Source organism: Solanum lycopersicum, chromosome 8 (assembly GCF_036512215.1).
Source record: "Solanum lycopersicum chromosome 8, SLM_r2.1".
Taxonomy (NCBI): domain Eukaryota; kingdom Viridiplantae; phylum Streptophyta; class Magnoliopsida; order Solanales; family Solanaceae; genus Solanum; species Solanum lycopersicum.
Genome location: NC_090807.1, coordinates 67,885,389 through 67,898,600, shown reverse-complemented (window position 1 = coordinate 67,898,600; position 13,212 = coordinate 67,885,389). Strand labels below are relative to the sequence as shown.

General features: G+C 31.1%; 3 protein-coding genes across 3 annotated transcripts; 1 reads left to right on the top strand and 2 right to left on the bottom strand.

Annotated features, from left to right (window-relative positions):
- Positions 1–474: 474 nt before the first annotated feature.
- LOC101263630 (homeobox-leucine zipper protein ATHB-7-like) lies at positions 475–1,566 on the top strand. Its single transcript, XM_004245408.5, has 2 exons — positions 475–959; positions 1,165–1,566. Exons 1-2 carry the CDS (start codon positions 600–602, stop codon positions 1,420–1,422), a joined length of 618 nt encoding a protein of 205 aa, XP_004245456.2. The 5' UTR covers positions 475–599; the 3' UTR covers positions 1,423–1,566.
- Positions 1,567–2,219: 653 nt separating this feature from the next.
- On the bottom strand, positions 2,220–3,637 carry LOC101264240 (ubiquitin-ribosomal fusion protein). The gene is made up of 5 exons (NM_001330775.1): positions 3,498–3,637; positions 3,311–3,397; positions 3,003–3,105; positions 2,592–2,658; positions 2,220–2,504 (listed from the first exon to the last, which is right to left on the bottom strand). The coding sequence occupies exons 1-5, from the start codon at positions 3,598–3,600 to the stop codon at positions 2,478–2,480; spliced, it is 387 nt and encodes a 128-aa protein (NP_001317704.1). The 5' UTR covers positions 3,601–3,637; the 3' UTR covers positions 2,220–2,477.
- Positions 3,638–4,981: 1,344 nt separating this feature from the next.
- On the bottom strand, positions 4,982–8,738 carry LOC101263926 (methionine gamma-lyase). The gene is made up of 3 exons (XM_004245409.5): positions 8,078–8,738; positions 7,580–7,936; positions 4,982–5,786 (listed from the first exon to the last, which is right to left on the bottom strand). The coding sequence occupies exons 1-3, from the start codon at positions 8,496–8,498 to the stop codon at positions 5,230–5,232; spliced, it is 1,335 nt and encodes a 444-aa protein (XP_004245457.1). The 5' UTR covers positions 8,499–8,738; the 3' UTR covers positions 4,982–5,229.
- Positions 8,739–13,212: the final 4,474 nt, after the last annotated feature.

The window sequence follows — 13,212 nt, the reverse complement described above, 5'->3', positions numbered from 1 at the left end:
GTAATTCGTCGACTAATTAATTAAGTGCACGAACAAAGTCTTTTTTTGGTTTAAAATATAGAACATTTTCAAAATAATACTGTATATTTTTCATCATTTTTATCCAGAGTGAATTCCTAATACATCAAACAAAAGCAAAAAAGACTTGTATTCAGCCACGAAAAATATGTCAAAAACTATGAAAAGATTTAAAAAGAAGAAGAAGATAAATAGTACGTTAAGAAGGTTAAAAGTTACTATTTCTGTTTTAACTTACTATTCATAGAGTATCCTTGTTCATTTTATAAACATGCCTACATTATATCGTCATATAATCATAACACTCCAAAACTAAACGTGTACGTCATGGAGATTCAATTCACCTAATGTATTAAAAGAACTAATAAATCATTTTGCAAAAGAAGAAAAATCCATCTCTGTTTATTCTCAAGTGCCATTAAGAGGATAAAATTAAGAAAGAAATTAAAAACAAGTGTACCATCAAAGATAGACAGACACCTCGTCTTTATTTTGTCATTATACTAGAAAACATATAACGGCCCACCAAATGTGGACAGTCGTCTATTTTTTATTTATTTATATAATAAGAGCCTACATATATGTTGAAATTAAAAGCAGAACTGAAAATGGCTCCAACAAACTCAGACATGATTTGGGGTGAATCAATCATGTCAAGTAAGTGCAACGACAACATGAGAAGAAGGTTCAATGATGAGCAGATTAAGTCATTAGAAAACATGTTTGAGACAGAGTCAAGGCCTGAATTGAGGACAAAACAGCAACTGGCTAAAAGGCTTGGACTGCAGCCAAGACAAGTAGCTATATGGTTTCAGAACAAGAGAGCTAGATCGAAATCGAAGCAACTTGAATTGGAGTATAGAATGCTTCAAATCAGTTATGACAACTTAGGTTCCAAGTATGAATTACTCAAAAAAGAGCATGAATCCCTCCTCATCCAGGTAACTTATTTTTTTGTTCCAATTGATAGGCTAAAAACTAAAGATACTCTTAATTAACACAGACCGTCTTAGGCTGAACCATTACTCTTGTATATATGATGAAGTTTATTTTTTTCTTTTCAACAATCTTCACACGCACAACAGACTCTACAAGTTCAAAAAGATGGACTGTAGGATGAATCGCTCATATTCTTTATGTTTACAGCTGCAGAGACTTAAAAAGTTAATGGAAAAGGATGACAATGAGAAAGATGTGAATAAAAAATCAGAAACGGAAGTGAAACAAGATGATTTTGCACCAGAATTTGGCAGCAGGGGAATTGACTACTTGAGAGCAGAATCTGATATTTTAGACATGGCACAAATAGCTGATGGCTTATCGGAGATTGAAAATGAATTCAACTTCGAGTCCAGAACGTTTCTTCATGATACTGGTTGTACATCACCATTGTGGGAATTTTAGTGTTGAAACTTTGCTGTCTGTTACACAATCTTTTTGTCAACCTAAAATGAATGATGAATAATGACATGTAATATATTAATATGTACTGCCAAATTAAAACTCATACTTGTATGCATCTACAAAATCAAAGATGGTTTAAACAAATAGGTCAAGAAAGCTCTGCAGTGGAGTTAAGCTCTCAGTAAAATTCCAACCTCTACCTCTCCTTATGCGTACCCAATATATCCAACCTCCTCATGATATGTTGTTGTTCATAAGAACTTCATACTCGAAGATATATAGGGGTATTATATTCGAGATATATTATATGTCATCTTAGATAAGCATCGATACTCATAGCGCTTTGTTTTTCCAATTTTGACGAGAGGTGTAGAAAGAAACTGTCACAGATAGGAAACGGGGAAGGTAAGTGATGTCCAATACACTTTTTGGCGACGTAATTCAGCTCAAACAATGTCACATGAGTATCTATTATATTACTTTTCAGTTTAAGTGACAGTCAAACAAAATCATGTATAATGTAGTTGGCAGTAACACCAAAACACCTTTGATGGGTGTTAAGTAACAGTAGGTGAACACCCCATGCATATCTAAGATGCACTTTTCTTTTATTTCACAACTCTCAACTCAGTACAAAAACGGCTAATAAGGAAACCAAGCAGTTAGCAAAGTTTCTAAAAATTAAGTTGTTATATTTAATTTTCACTACTCACTACTGACGAAATTTACTTAAAGTGAATCATCAAAAATACAACAACTTTTGTGTAATCACACAAATTCTGAAGCAAAATGAAATAGGAAACAGAAAACATTACTTGAGATCCAATTAGCATTTCTAATTTTGTTTGAAATTACGATTAGGAAGTCAACAAGACATCTATTGTGTGTGATGTTCTTGGAACACTTGGGAAAATATAACACAGAAAGATGATCAAAATCTTTGATACAAATAAAACACAAATTCATCAAAGTTTTTAGGATAAAATTGAACAAGCAAATCTAATCCGTTTCTCAACATGAGCAACTACATGCTGACAGAAATTCAAAATCACCATCTACTTGATCTTCTTCTTAGGCCTCAACTGCAACAACACCAAATAAATGGTAAAAGTCAGAAATCAACATATAACAGTTTTGTAATGTGTCTTGAACAGTCTGATGAAATGAACCTGGTTGCTGTGCCCACACTTCTTCTTGCGGCAGTTGACAGCACGGGGATGTAGGCGAGCGTAGCACCTTTAGAAATAAGGAAATAATTAGAAACAAACATGCATTAACCGTACCCAAAAAAAAAAGTTTTGACACAGCTAAACTTTATCCCACTTCCAGCTATATTAACACGTCTACAAGTACATCAATTTTGATAATCAAACTTTAAGAAATGAACATGGAACTGTTTAAACTTTCATGGTGTTTCAATCACATTGAAAATATACACAACTCTACTCTGATAATGTTCCAATTCAGTAGAAAATAATTCTTGGTTACTAGCAGTATTAGGAAAACAACGACTAGCACAAACATGATCAGAACAATAAAACTAGATAAAAGGAGCAACATTCGTTCAATGAAAGACTTACTTGCGGCAAATCATCTTTTCCTGATTGTACTTCCTAGCCAAAGCCATCAAAGAAGGCTCAATAATTCCTCCACGAAGCCTCAGCACCAAATGCAAAGTCGACTCTGCAATTTTCACAGGTGTCCCATAAAAAGGCATCAACTTTTAGCTAAATTCCATAAAAGAAAGTATGAAATTCTAGCTAGAAAAACAATAACCCACAAAAATGCATCAAATTTTTAGCTAAATTAGCAATCAACCAGGAGGAAGACTGAATCAGTTAACAATGGCAATTTCAAATACATATAGACCAATAAATTAAATCTATACCTTTCTGAATGTTATAGTCAGCAAGAGTGCGGCCATCTTCTAGCTGCTTACCAGCAAAAATCAGCCTTTGCTGGTCTGGAGGAATTCCTACAGCACCAGAACACACATACGAAAAATCCTTATACTCAAATGATTTTAAAAGAAAATGAGTGTGTTAATACTTTAGCGAGAGTATAAAAAAACAAACCTTCCTTGTCTTGAATCTTGGCCTTGACATTGTCAATAGTGTCACTGGATTCAACCTCGAGGGTTATGGTTTTACCCGTCAAAGTTTTCACGAAGATCTGCATTTTCTCCGCCTCTCACCACCAATTCTTCTCTTACTCTGCCGTTCCTTCATCTGCAAATCAATTTATATCTAGGGTTATAGTCAAGTGATGTAAGTCCATTGGGCTTCGATTGGTTCTCCCCAGGAACTGGGCTTTAGCGAGATGACCCAGTTGGCACAACGTAACTGGAATCCAAAAGACTTCTATAGATTTTCTTTTGGTCTTTTAGCAAAGAACTAACAATTGACTAAAAAAGTAATATTTAAGTTTAAAAAAATAATAGGGGAAGATCTACTTTTAGTTTTTAACTTATTGAATCATTGTAAATTTATTTTTAATCTTGCCAACAGGGGCGGATCCAAGGGGTGTCAAGCGTGCCTTCGCCGGAAAAATACATGGTATATACTATATGGAGGTTAAATTTTGGTTTTAAAATAATTTTTATAAAAGTATTGATATGAGTAGGAAGTTTAGTCTAGTAATTATGATGTTATAAAATTTTCTTAAGGATTGAGTGATCAAGCTTTGACTAACTTTTAAGTCAATCCAAACACCCTCCAAAGCATAAGAGATATATCAAAATTTGATTTTATGCAATAATAGTTCTCATTTAAAAAGAATAAGGATTTAATAAATATTTCATAAAAAATAACTTACCTTAGATTTAACCTTCAAAAATGTAACCTAAAAGTTAAATCATTCATTTGAATTCTTTGTATCATGTACAGGAATGATAACAGATGATTCTTTAGCGATTTAAAATTATCAACTTAGACTAATGTGTCATTACATAATCCACGGGATATATTAGTTGTGTGCTAACGAATATCTTTATTTGAATGACCATTTGGTTTGTAGGCGGTTTCATTTTAGGGATTATGGTATGGAGAATATTTTGATGTGAATTGTTGTAAGTTGTAACATGCTTTTGGTATACAATAATGGCATGTCGAGTGTAATATCACAGCTAGGGCTAGGAGGTGCAATGCTTTCACATTTTATCCTTATTTCTTGTGCAGTAAAAATGTTATTTATGATCTATTAGCACACTCAATTTTATTAACAGTGATGTAGTTAAATATTATTTCTAATCTTCTAGTATACTTAATTTTATTACCGTGATATTGAAGATAGATCTTTTTGTATATGATAATCAGGGAAAGCTGCTGAGTGGAAGTAGGTGGGAAGGTGTCTTGTCTTGGCCTATGTCAGAATATAGATTAGATATAAATTAGGTTAAATAAATGAGTTTGAATAAAAAAAAAAAGGGGGAATATTTAAGGTTACATAAAATAGTAAATAAAAATATCGTTCTTTAGTATTTCTGTTTAATGATTCAACCTATGTGTAGTCATAAGTTGTTTAGATCATATCAAACATAACTTGTGAGATGGTAATGATATGAAAATATAAACTTTTGCGCCACATAAATTTATTTAATTAATACCAGGGACATAAAAGGAGGAAAAATTGCAAATGACACCTCAAGGTACGTTATTACTGCAGACACCATACTTGAAACACAAACATGGGCCGAAGTTGATAATACTACATAAAAAGTAGGATCATAAAGCAAAACAAAGCACCTTAGCATCTTAACAAGGTTCAATCATTTTTTATTTATTTTTAGTAAGAAAAGGTAACATAATACTAGAAGGGCATTTTAGATAATGCCTTGTCAAGTTGGCTCCATTTTTGTTCCAATGATCCATTATACCCAATTGACATCCGCACCAATCCAGGTGAAATCCCAGCCAACTCCTTCTCTTCATTGTTCAGCTCGCTGCTTGTGCTAGAGCCAGAGCACGACATGAGAGTCTCGTAATATCCCAAACTCACAGCCATGAACCCAAATTGGGTAAAGTTTTGCAAGACATTCATCAAACGATTCGCACGTTCCTCAGTTTCCATGTCCACGCAAAGAATTCCCCCATAACCATACTCTTTATTAGCCATGGACTTGATAAGTACATGATCTGGATGGTCTTCTAGGCCTGGATACATCACTTTGAGCCCAAGTTTGGTCATCCTAGTACCATATTCCAAAGCCCGTTTGCAGTGCTCTTTCATTCTCAGCCCCAAGTGAGGAAGCCTTTCTGCAAGTTCAAACGCAACTTTCGGGTTCATAGTTGGGCCCAATAGCATAAGAGACCCTTGATGAAGATCCATCATGGAGTTCACAAGACTTGCTGGCCCACAAACAGCACCTGCTCCATTAAACAATGAATTATCATCTTATCTTAACAAAATTATTTAATCAGGATATTATATTGAAATACAATAACTCAATGACATGCAAGAATGTAGTCCCAAAATGTCTCGGAAAAATAAACAAAAAGAATGTATGTGTCTTTCAGTACATAATAATAATACATTTATTTATATAAATAATGATTGATGGTCTTTTGAGTTCAATGTATAATGTTTCGGGATAGCTAAACAATAAGTAAAAATAAAATAAACTTAAATACCATAAGACCACTATTAATTACTAATTATTAAAATAGATTGAAGATAGGATAGGATAAGATCATAGAACAATAATTTTAAAAAAATTATAAATTGAAGATGAACCTTTGATGAGAATAAGTCACAATAATTTCTTTTTTGAAAAAAAAAAACATGCATATTTATAACCTACTATCAAGATCAACCGAATCTACTTTTGTCTGATATATAAAAAAAAAATACGAAGGAATATTCCTATGAGAATAGAGCTAAAATATAACAAGACAATATTATATTAAAACAATTATGAAGATGACCTCCATTTCTGATGAGTTCATTTTGCTATTTGCAAAAGCCACGTGTTTATTATCTAAAATAACTAAGCCAAAAATATGACCACCCACTACTGCTACTAATATAACTAGGACCAAATTTAGAAGTTCATTCGTGAATTCATATGAACTTAATTCGAAAAATTATAATACATAATTTTTATACTAATCATAAATTTTAAATATATAAAATTAACAATTATTTTAATCATAAATTTTAAATTTGAAATCTCATATCATATAGGGCTTTTATAAATATTTTGGAACACATGTGATCACCCTTCAACATCAAGTAGGTAGGTACATGTCAGTTATATCACATGTACATGCACAACTTTACAAACTATTTGGACGGACGGGACATAGTAAACTTGTGTATTTTTCCAAAATAAATACATAATAATTTAATACTAACCCACAAATATACTACAAGTAGTATAAATGTTTGTACCAAAATGGAAATAAAAACTCAAGGTAGCAAATCCAATTAAGAAAACACGTGAAATCTTATCTCTTAAGTCTGATTTAAAGAGCACCAACATCCAATAATGTAAACACACCAAAAATTAAGCACGTGTTATAACACTGTCCCTAAAATCAGTCTTTTCAACCTTTTATAAAAAATAAATTATCGACTATCATTTTTCACAATATTTCTCTTTATTTACGTGTCGATGTGGATGAGCTTGGAAAAAGAAATAGAAGGTGGAAAATATGATTACAACAATATGGACTTCTATCAATTGTCAATAATCATGAGTAGAACATCATTGCTAATTACTAATACAATTTCATTTTTGTTTTCAATACGTGCAGATTTAACATATGCATACCAAGAATTATAAGAAAGAGAGAATTTTAGAATTGCCTCAATTAATCTTAACTATTGAGTACCATCTTTTTGTATTCCTAAGAAAAGTAAATCAAATTAATTTTTTGAACGAATATGTAGTATTTATTCTCATAAAAAGTTTGGTGAAAGAACTAACTTTACAATTACAATTGCAAAAAATAATGGTTCTATAAATAATACAGTTTGAGCTTATGGACCATTTTTTTTTTTCAGGAATAGGAAATCAAAATTTGCCATTAAGATTCATTGTTCATTTTAATTACGTTTCAAATTTGCAATGAATGATTTCCTTTTACAGAGATTTATAGTACAATTTTCGTGTAATGAATGATGTAAGTGAAAGGACCAAAATAGAGTAAAATCAAACCTGCAATGATGTCAGCTGCACCGCTAATGTACTTGGAAATACTATGAACAACAACATCAGCCCCCAGCTTCACCGGCGACAGCACCAACGGAGCAAAAGTGTTGTCCACCACCACTGTCACACCTTTTTCATGCGCTATCCTGCTCAACTCCGGGATGTTAGCCACCGTCAGCGTCGGATTTGAAATCGACTCAAAATACAGCACATTTGTTCTCCCTTCAACTATAGCTTCCTTGACCATTTCCAAATCCCTTATATCCACGAACGACGTCGTTATGTTACAAGCCCTTGGTAAAAAATGCGTGAGCAACGCATGGGTCCCACCATACAGCGTCTGCGAAGCCACCACGTGTCCACCTGCACAATTTGATGAGCAACAACCAACACATGACTCCATTTCAATATATTGCTACATATAAATTATGATCATTAAAATTAAAATGTATGTATAGCTATTTAAAAAGGGGGAAAATTATGGGCAAGGCAGCAGGTGTCCACCTGAACTGCAGAGCTGTAGCATCACCGATGATATCGCCGACATGCCGGAAGCCGTACAGTAAGCAGCTTCCGTTCCCTCAAGCGCCGCCATGAGGCGACCGAGATTGAGCACCGTCGGATTGAAATGACGGCTGTAGATGAAGAAATCACGGTCAGGACCAAGTTCACCGGCGAACATGCGGCGCATCGTCTCCGGTTCCATGACGGTGAAGGTGGCGGAGGCCTCGATGGACATGTTAACGCCACCGTGTTCACCGAATTCATGGCGAGCATTGGCTAAAGCCGCCGCTGGATCTTCCCATACAAGCGATTTTGATTGTTTTTTGCTCACGAATAAGGTATCATCGTGATGGTCACAGTCATCGGAACCCGACGATCTCTTCTTGTTAGAGAAGGTGTTTTGGTTCAATGTATCTGCCATTTTCGTGGAGAGAAAAAACAGTAGAACCTCTTTTGATAAGTAGATTTCGGAAATTTAATCGGTGTCTGTGAGAAAAATAAGGGGACAGACCACTCTATATATAATAGAAAATAATTAATTAAACCAATACCAATAATTAATTAATTAATTACAATTAAAATAATATTGGCAAGAGTAATTATTTTATTTCTTTTTCACTTGTGATTCATTTTCAGCAAACTTACAGATAAGAATGGAGTGAGATCATTAAAGGAATTTGCCACTAATTATGTAACCTTCAATTTACATTGGACCAACACAAACGTATTTTTTCACATTGACCATTGACCATTGACCAAACAAAGAATATTTATATCAATATACTCTCCGTTCTAATATACTCTCTCTGCCATATCTTTATTTTATCATTGCTATCAATGGTTTAATTATTTCCAATTACATATAAATAACTTATTATCGCAAAGCCGAAAGAAAATTATTACATTAAGAGGGATATAGTAAAATTATAATTTTATTTATCATATAATTAACGGGTGTATCAAATCAAAATGTATAAAAACTATATGTTTATTTTATTTTTTTGGAAATCAATTTTTAGATGAAATTAATTTAATATTCAAAATTATATAGAAAATACTTATCAATTATAATTCTTCTTATTAAAAATAATATATTACATATTTTAGGACAAAGGGATTGACTTAGTTTATATATTATAGAGTAGTGAGTAGCAAAATTGAATCGGTAGAACGAATGTACCCGCCCTTCCGACTATATTGGATAAAGTACGTATTTGGGAAATGATATCGGAAAAGTACACAAAAGGTAATATATATATATACACAAAATTACACTATGAAAGATGGAGGGCCTCAACCAATTGAGTATACCCTCTCACCACAATAATAAGCTATTTTAAAACTCAATAATAATAATAATAACAACGCTATTTTAATTTATTTCATCTTATATCATAATATATACACATGTGTCAATTAATTGGAGAATGCTACTGTATATATTAGCCCAAAGAAATTGCACTTGTTGTAGAATACTTGTGTCTATGATACATACATAACTTGAATAAAGAAATCTTTGAAAATGTATACTCCTAAGTATATGAGTAGTAATTTAAAGAAAGAGATTTTCTTGTTAATTATCTATGTATATGACATAAAAATGTCAATAATAAAATATAATTGTGTGAGTTTTAATAAACTTCGACTCAAGTAAAATATGCAACACCAATATTAATAAAATTAATCAACAAGTTAAACTGCCTACTCTTTATTACATGTACAAAAAATAAGATGCAGAAACAATTACTCAAGACAAGTAAAGCTAAAGCTTTTGTGGTCCTTTTATAGGGATATATATAGCTGTTTGGCGCAATTTAAAAGCTGGTTTTTGACTTATTTAACTGTTTGACAATACTTAAAATAGCTTATTTTAAGTTACAAAAAACTTATTTTAAGCCAAAAATTAAAAGCTGGGGTAGGGGTGTTTTTTTTTTAGCTTATAAGCTGACCACATTTTTATGTTTTTTTCCTTAATATTTTTATACAATCTCCAAATTACCCATATAACCCTAACATTTCTTTCTTCTATTTTTCCCTTTTCACGTTTGGCATAACAACTTCAGCACTTTTATCCAAACGCATAACTGCTTATTTTAAAAATAAATTTCAGCACTTTCAAAAATATTTTTTTAAAGCGCCCATCCAAACAGGCCCATAAACATGATTCATGAGAGTTACTTTACAAGACTACAAAGTCTATTTCATGATCTGTCCACTTTATATATGAAAACAAGATAATAAACATGAAGGTACATGTTTTGCTTCTTTCTTTTTCGTTCTAACAAATGGAGCAATGCAAATCGATTCTCATTTCATGCGGGGACCTTAAATATTTATATACTAATTTATATGTTATATATTTATGTTTTTTCAATATTATTTTTTATATGCAAAAAAATTGTATATATTTCAACTATTGTTTTAGTGGACCGTAACATATTGGTATAAAACCATTGAACTTCAAGTACGGTCATCTTGATTATAACCCAACTTTTATTTTTATTCTACTTTACATTTATTAAATAAAATAAATCCTACCACGACCTGGGGGAAGATTAGTTTTTACGGGCAGCGTTGAAAACAGAAAACATATCCCTAGAAGAGAATCATAATTACTGCCTGCAAGACCTTGGAAACATATATTCCATGCTAAAATCAAATACTGTTGAAAATCTTGAGGAATTTCATGCCCTCCTTCCTATTCCGATGTTATTTGTCATGATTTTTATATTTAAAATTAAATTATAAAAATTTTGACTAATATGTTAAGATATATTTTTTCATCATATTAATATGTCAAAATTATAATTTATAATACTTTTCATATCGTTTTAAAATATTTATTTTTTTATTTAAAATATCAAATTAGTGTGATATAATTTACCTTTAAAAATTAATCAAATTAACTTTTGATAAACGCAACATAACAAAATATTTCCGAACGAAGGGAGTACTAGTCACCGGCAAATTAGCACTCCTAGAAAGTGTGATATGGATTCGTAATTTTAACTTTATAATTTTCATTATTGAATTTTTTTATATTTTTAAAATTATAAATTTATGATAGACTATATTTAATCTTATCGGCTTAAGATGAATTAGTGGAAATGATGAATTATATCTATAGTATTTAGCCATAAATATTAACGTGCTGTTTATGATTTTTTAACTACTAATTAAGACACCCATCATTAACTAAATTTAGCAATAATACATATATTAACATGCTAATTACGTTTTTAGCTATTAAAACACTCCACAACCATGTGGATGATATTCTTTTATTCATTAAATAATACTTATTGGGTTGCAGCATTTTTCTTTTGGTGCAATTGTGCAAGCAACACAGAGAGGTGTCATTTATGATCAATAAAATGAGATTAATTGTCAAAAATACTCCAACTCCCCCCGACCATTGATGATATTTTTCCATTAACTAAATTTAGCATTAATAATACACATATTAACATGCTAATCACGTTTTTTAGCTTTAAACACCCCTCGACCATGTGAATGGTATTCTTCCATTAATATAAATAATATATGGTTGTAGCATTTTTCTTTGAGTGCAAGCAACACAGAGAAGAAAATTTCAAGGTTTGACATTTCAATGAGATTAACTGTTAATATTACTCTAACTTAAAAAAATATATTAATTCAGTCCCTCTTTTTATTTTGGTTGAAATGCCTTGGAGTATATTCAATTTCTAAGGTTTATATATTTATTTCCCAGTTAGATTTTAAAAAGGAAAGGTAAGTTGAATTTCACTCTGGGATGAAGAAATTATTATTGGTTCAACCATTTTGATGTAACAGCTTGCTATATTAAAAGCTACCAGCTTCACAGTAATTCTGATTAATTTGTTAAAAAATTATGGTACAGTGAATGTTAAGATGTTCCACTAGGAATGAGAATTGGACAAACCTCCTCTCAAGAGTTAGCTTTTGAGGTTGAGTTAGCCCAATAACCATATCTTAATAGAGTTACGTTATCATTTATCAAACATACAATTTTCCTTCATACAATGAACCATAAGAAAATTGTGTGTTAATAACGTGAAAGAAAAAAATATAATAACGCACGACACATTTTTTGAAATGCATGAAAAACACAATATAAAATTACACTAATTAAAATATTCCGTATATAACTTAAAGTCATAGATAAATAAAAATTTGAGATTATACACTTTAAATATTGTCCAGAAATTTATGTGAATAATTATATATGCATGTCTACGTCTACGGACAAGGAAGGACAGTTTCCACATATATAATTAATGATAAAAATCAGAATATTAAACTGCAAACGAAAACTCTTTATCTAGAAAGGTCCACAAAATATAATTTTGTGATACCGACAATGTATCTCTAACAAATTATTGTTAAATTGACTTGTATATAGAAAAGGAAAAAAAAAGGTTGTATACCAGTTTTAGGAGGAAGTAAAAAGAGTTGTTCATCATTAAAATTTTCTTATGATGAGTAGTATGTAGTTTATTTTCTTGGAATTTCTTCTAATACTAATTGATTCAATAAAGACGAGAAAACATTATTTGAAAAGCAAATGGCACGTCGTTGTTCTTAATATATATATATATATATTAAGTAATATTGATACATTCAAGGAAACAAATTCCACTTGTTGTACAATTTTTTTTTTGATGATTTACGAAATCTCGTTTGACATGTGAAATTTTGTTTCTAGTGTGATTAGTATATGTTTCTTTTTGAATTTTAATTTTAACGTGAAATGAACTTCAATAAAATTTTCAATAAAATTAAAAATATTCATGTAGATGATTTTAATTTTTAACTGGTTTAAAATTAAAGCGTAACTTTTTTATTTTTTATAATCTCATATATTTATATATACATCAATAATATACTTTTTATCGTTTTCACCAAAGATCAAAAGAATAAACAAGTAAATAAGCTGAGTATATATTCATGGTCCCTCTACTATGGTGAAGAAGAAGTGAGAAATATGGAAATATTCAAAAAGTCTGTAGTAGAGAAAAAAAATGGAAAAGAAATTAAATAAGCATATGCATGGATAAGCTCTATTGGATTGTGCGTTTCCTTATCATGGCCAAGTCATCTACTACCTATCTATTCCAGCCTTAAGATTTCAA

What these genes read in the sequence shown, in the direction of transcription:
- LOC101263630 (XM_004245408.5), top strand. Translation starts at nt 600, where the DNA reads ATGTTGAAATTAAAAGCAGAACTGAAAATGGCTCCAACAAACTCAGAC. An exon ending in ATGAATCCCTCCTCATCCAG is followed by an intron (nt 960 to 1,164) that starts GTAACTTATTTT and finishes TTATGTTTACAG; the next exon opens with CTGCAGAGACTTAAAAAGTT.
- LOC101264240 (NM_001330775.1), bottom strand. Translation starts at nt 3,600, where the DNA reads ATGCAGATCTTCGTGAAAACTTTGACGGGTAAAACCATAACCCTCGAG. An exon ending in CAAGATTCAAGACAAGGAAG is followed by an intron (nt 3,398 to 3,497) that starts GTTTGTTTTTTT and finishes CTGGTGCTGTAG; the next exon opens with GAATTCCTCCAGACCAGCAA. An exon ending in AGTGTGGGCACAGCAACCAG is followed by an intron (nt 2,505 to 2,591) that starts GTTCATTTCATC and finishes GTGTTGTTGCAG; the next exon opens with TTGAGGCCTAAGAAGAAGAT.
- LOC101263926 (XM_004245409.5), bottom strand. Translation starts at nt 8,498, where the DNA reads ATGGCAGATACATTGAACCAAAACACCTTCTCTAACAAGAAGAGATCG. An exon ending in GCTACAGCTCTGCAGTTCAG is followed by an intron (nt 7,937 to 8,077) that starts GTGGACACCTGC and finishes CAAATTGTGCAG; the next exon opens with GTGGACACGTGGTGGCTTCG. An exon ending in TGCAGCTGACATCATTGCAG is followed by an intron (nt 5,787 to 7,579) that starts GTTTGATTTTAC and finishes TTAATGGAGCAG; the next exon opens with GTGCTGTTTGTGGGCCAGCA.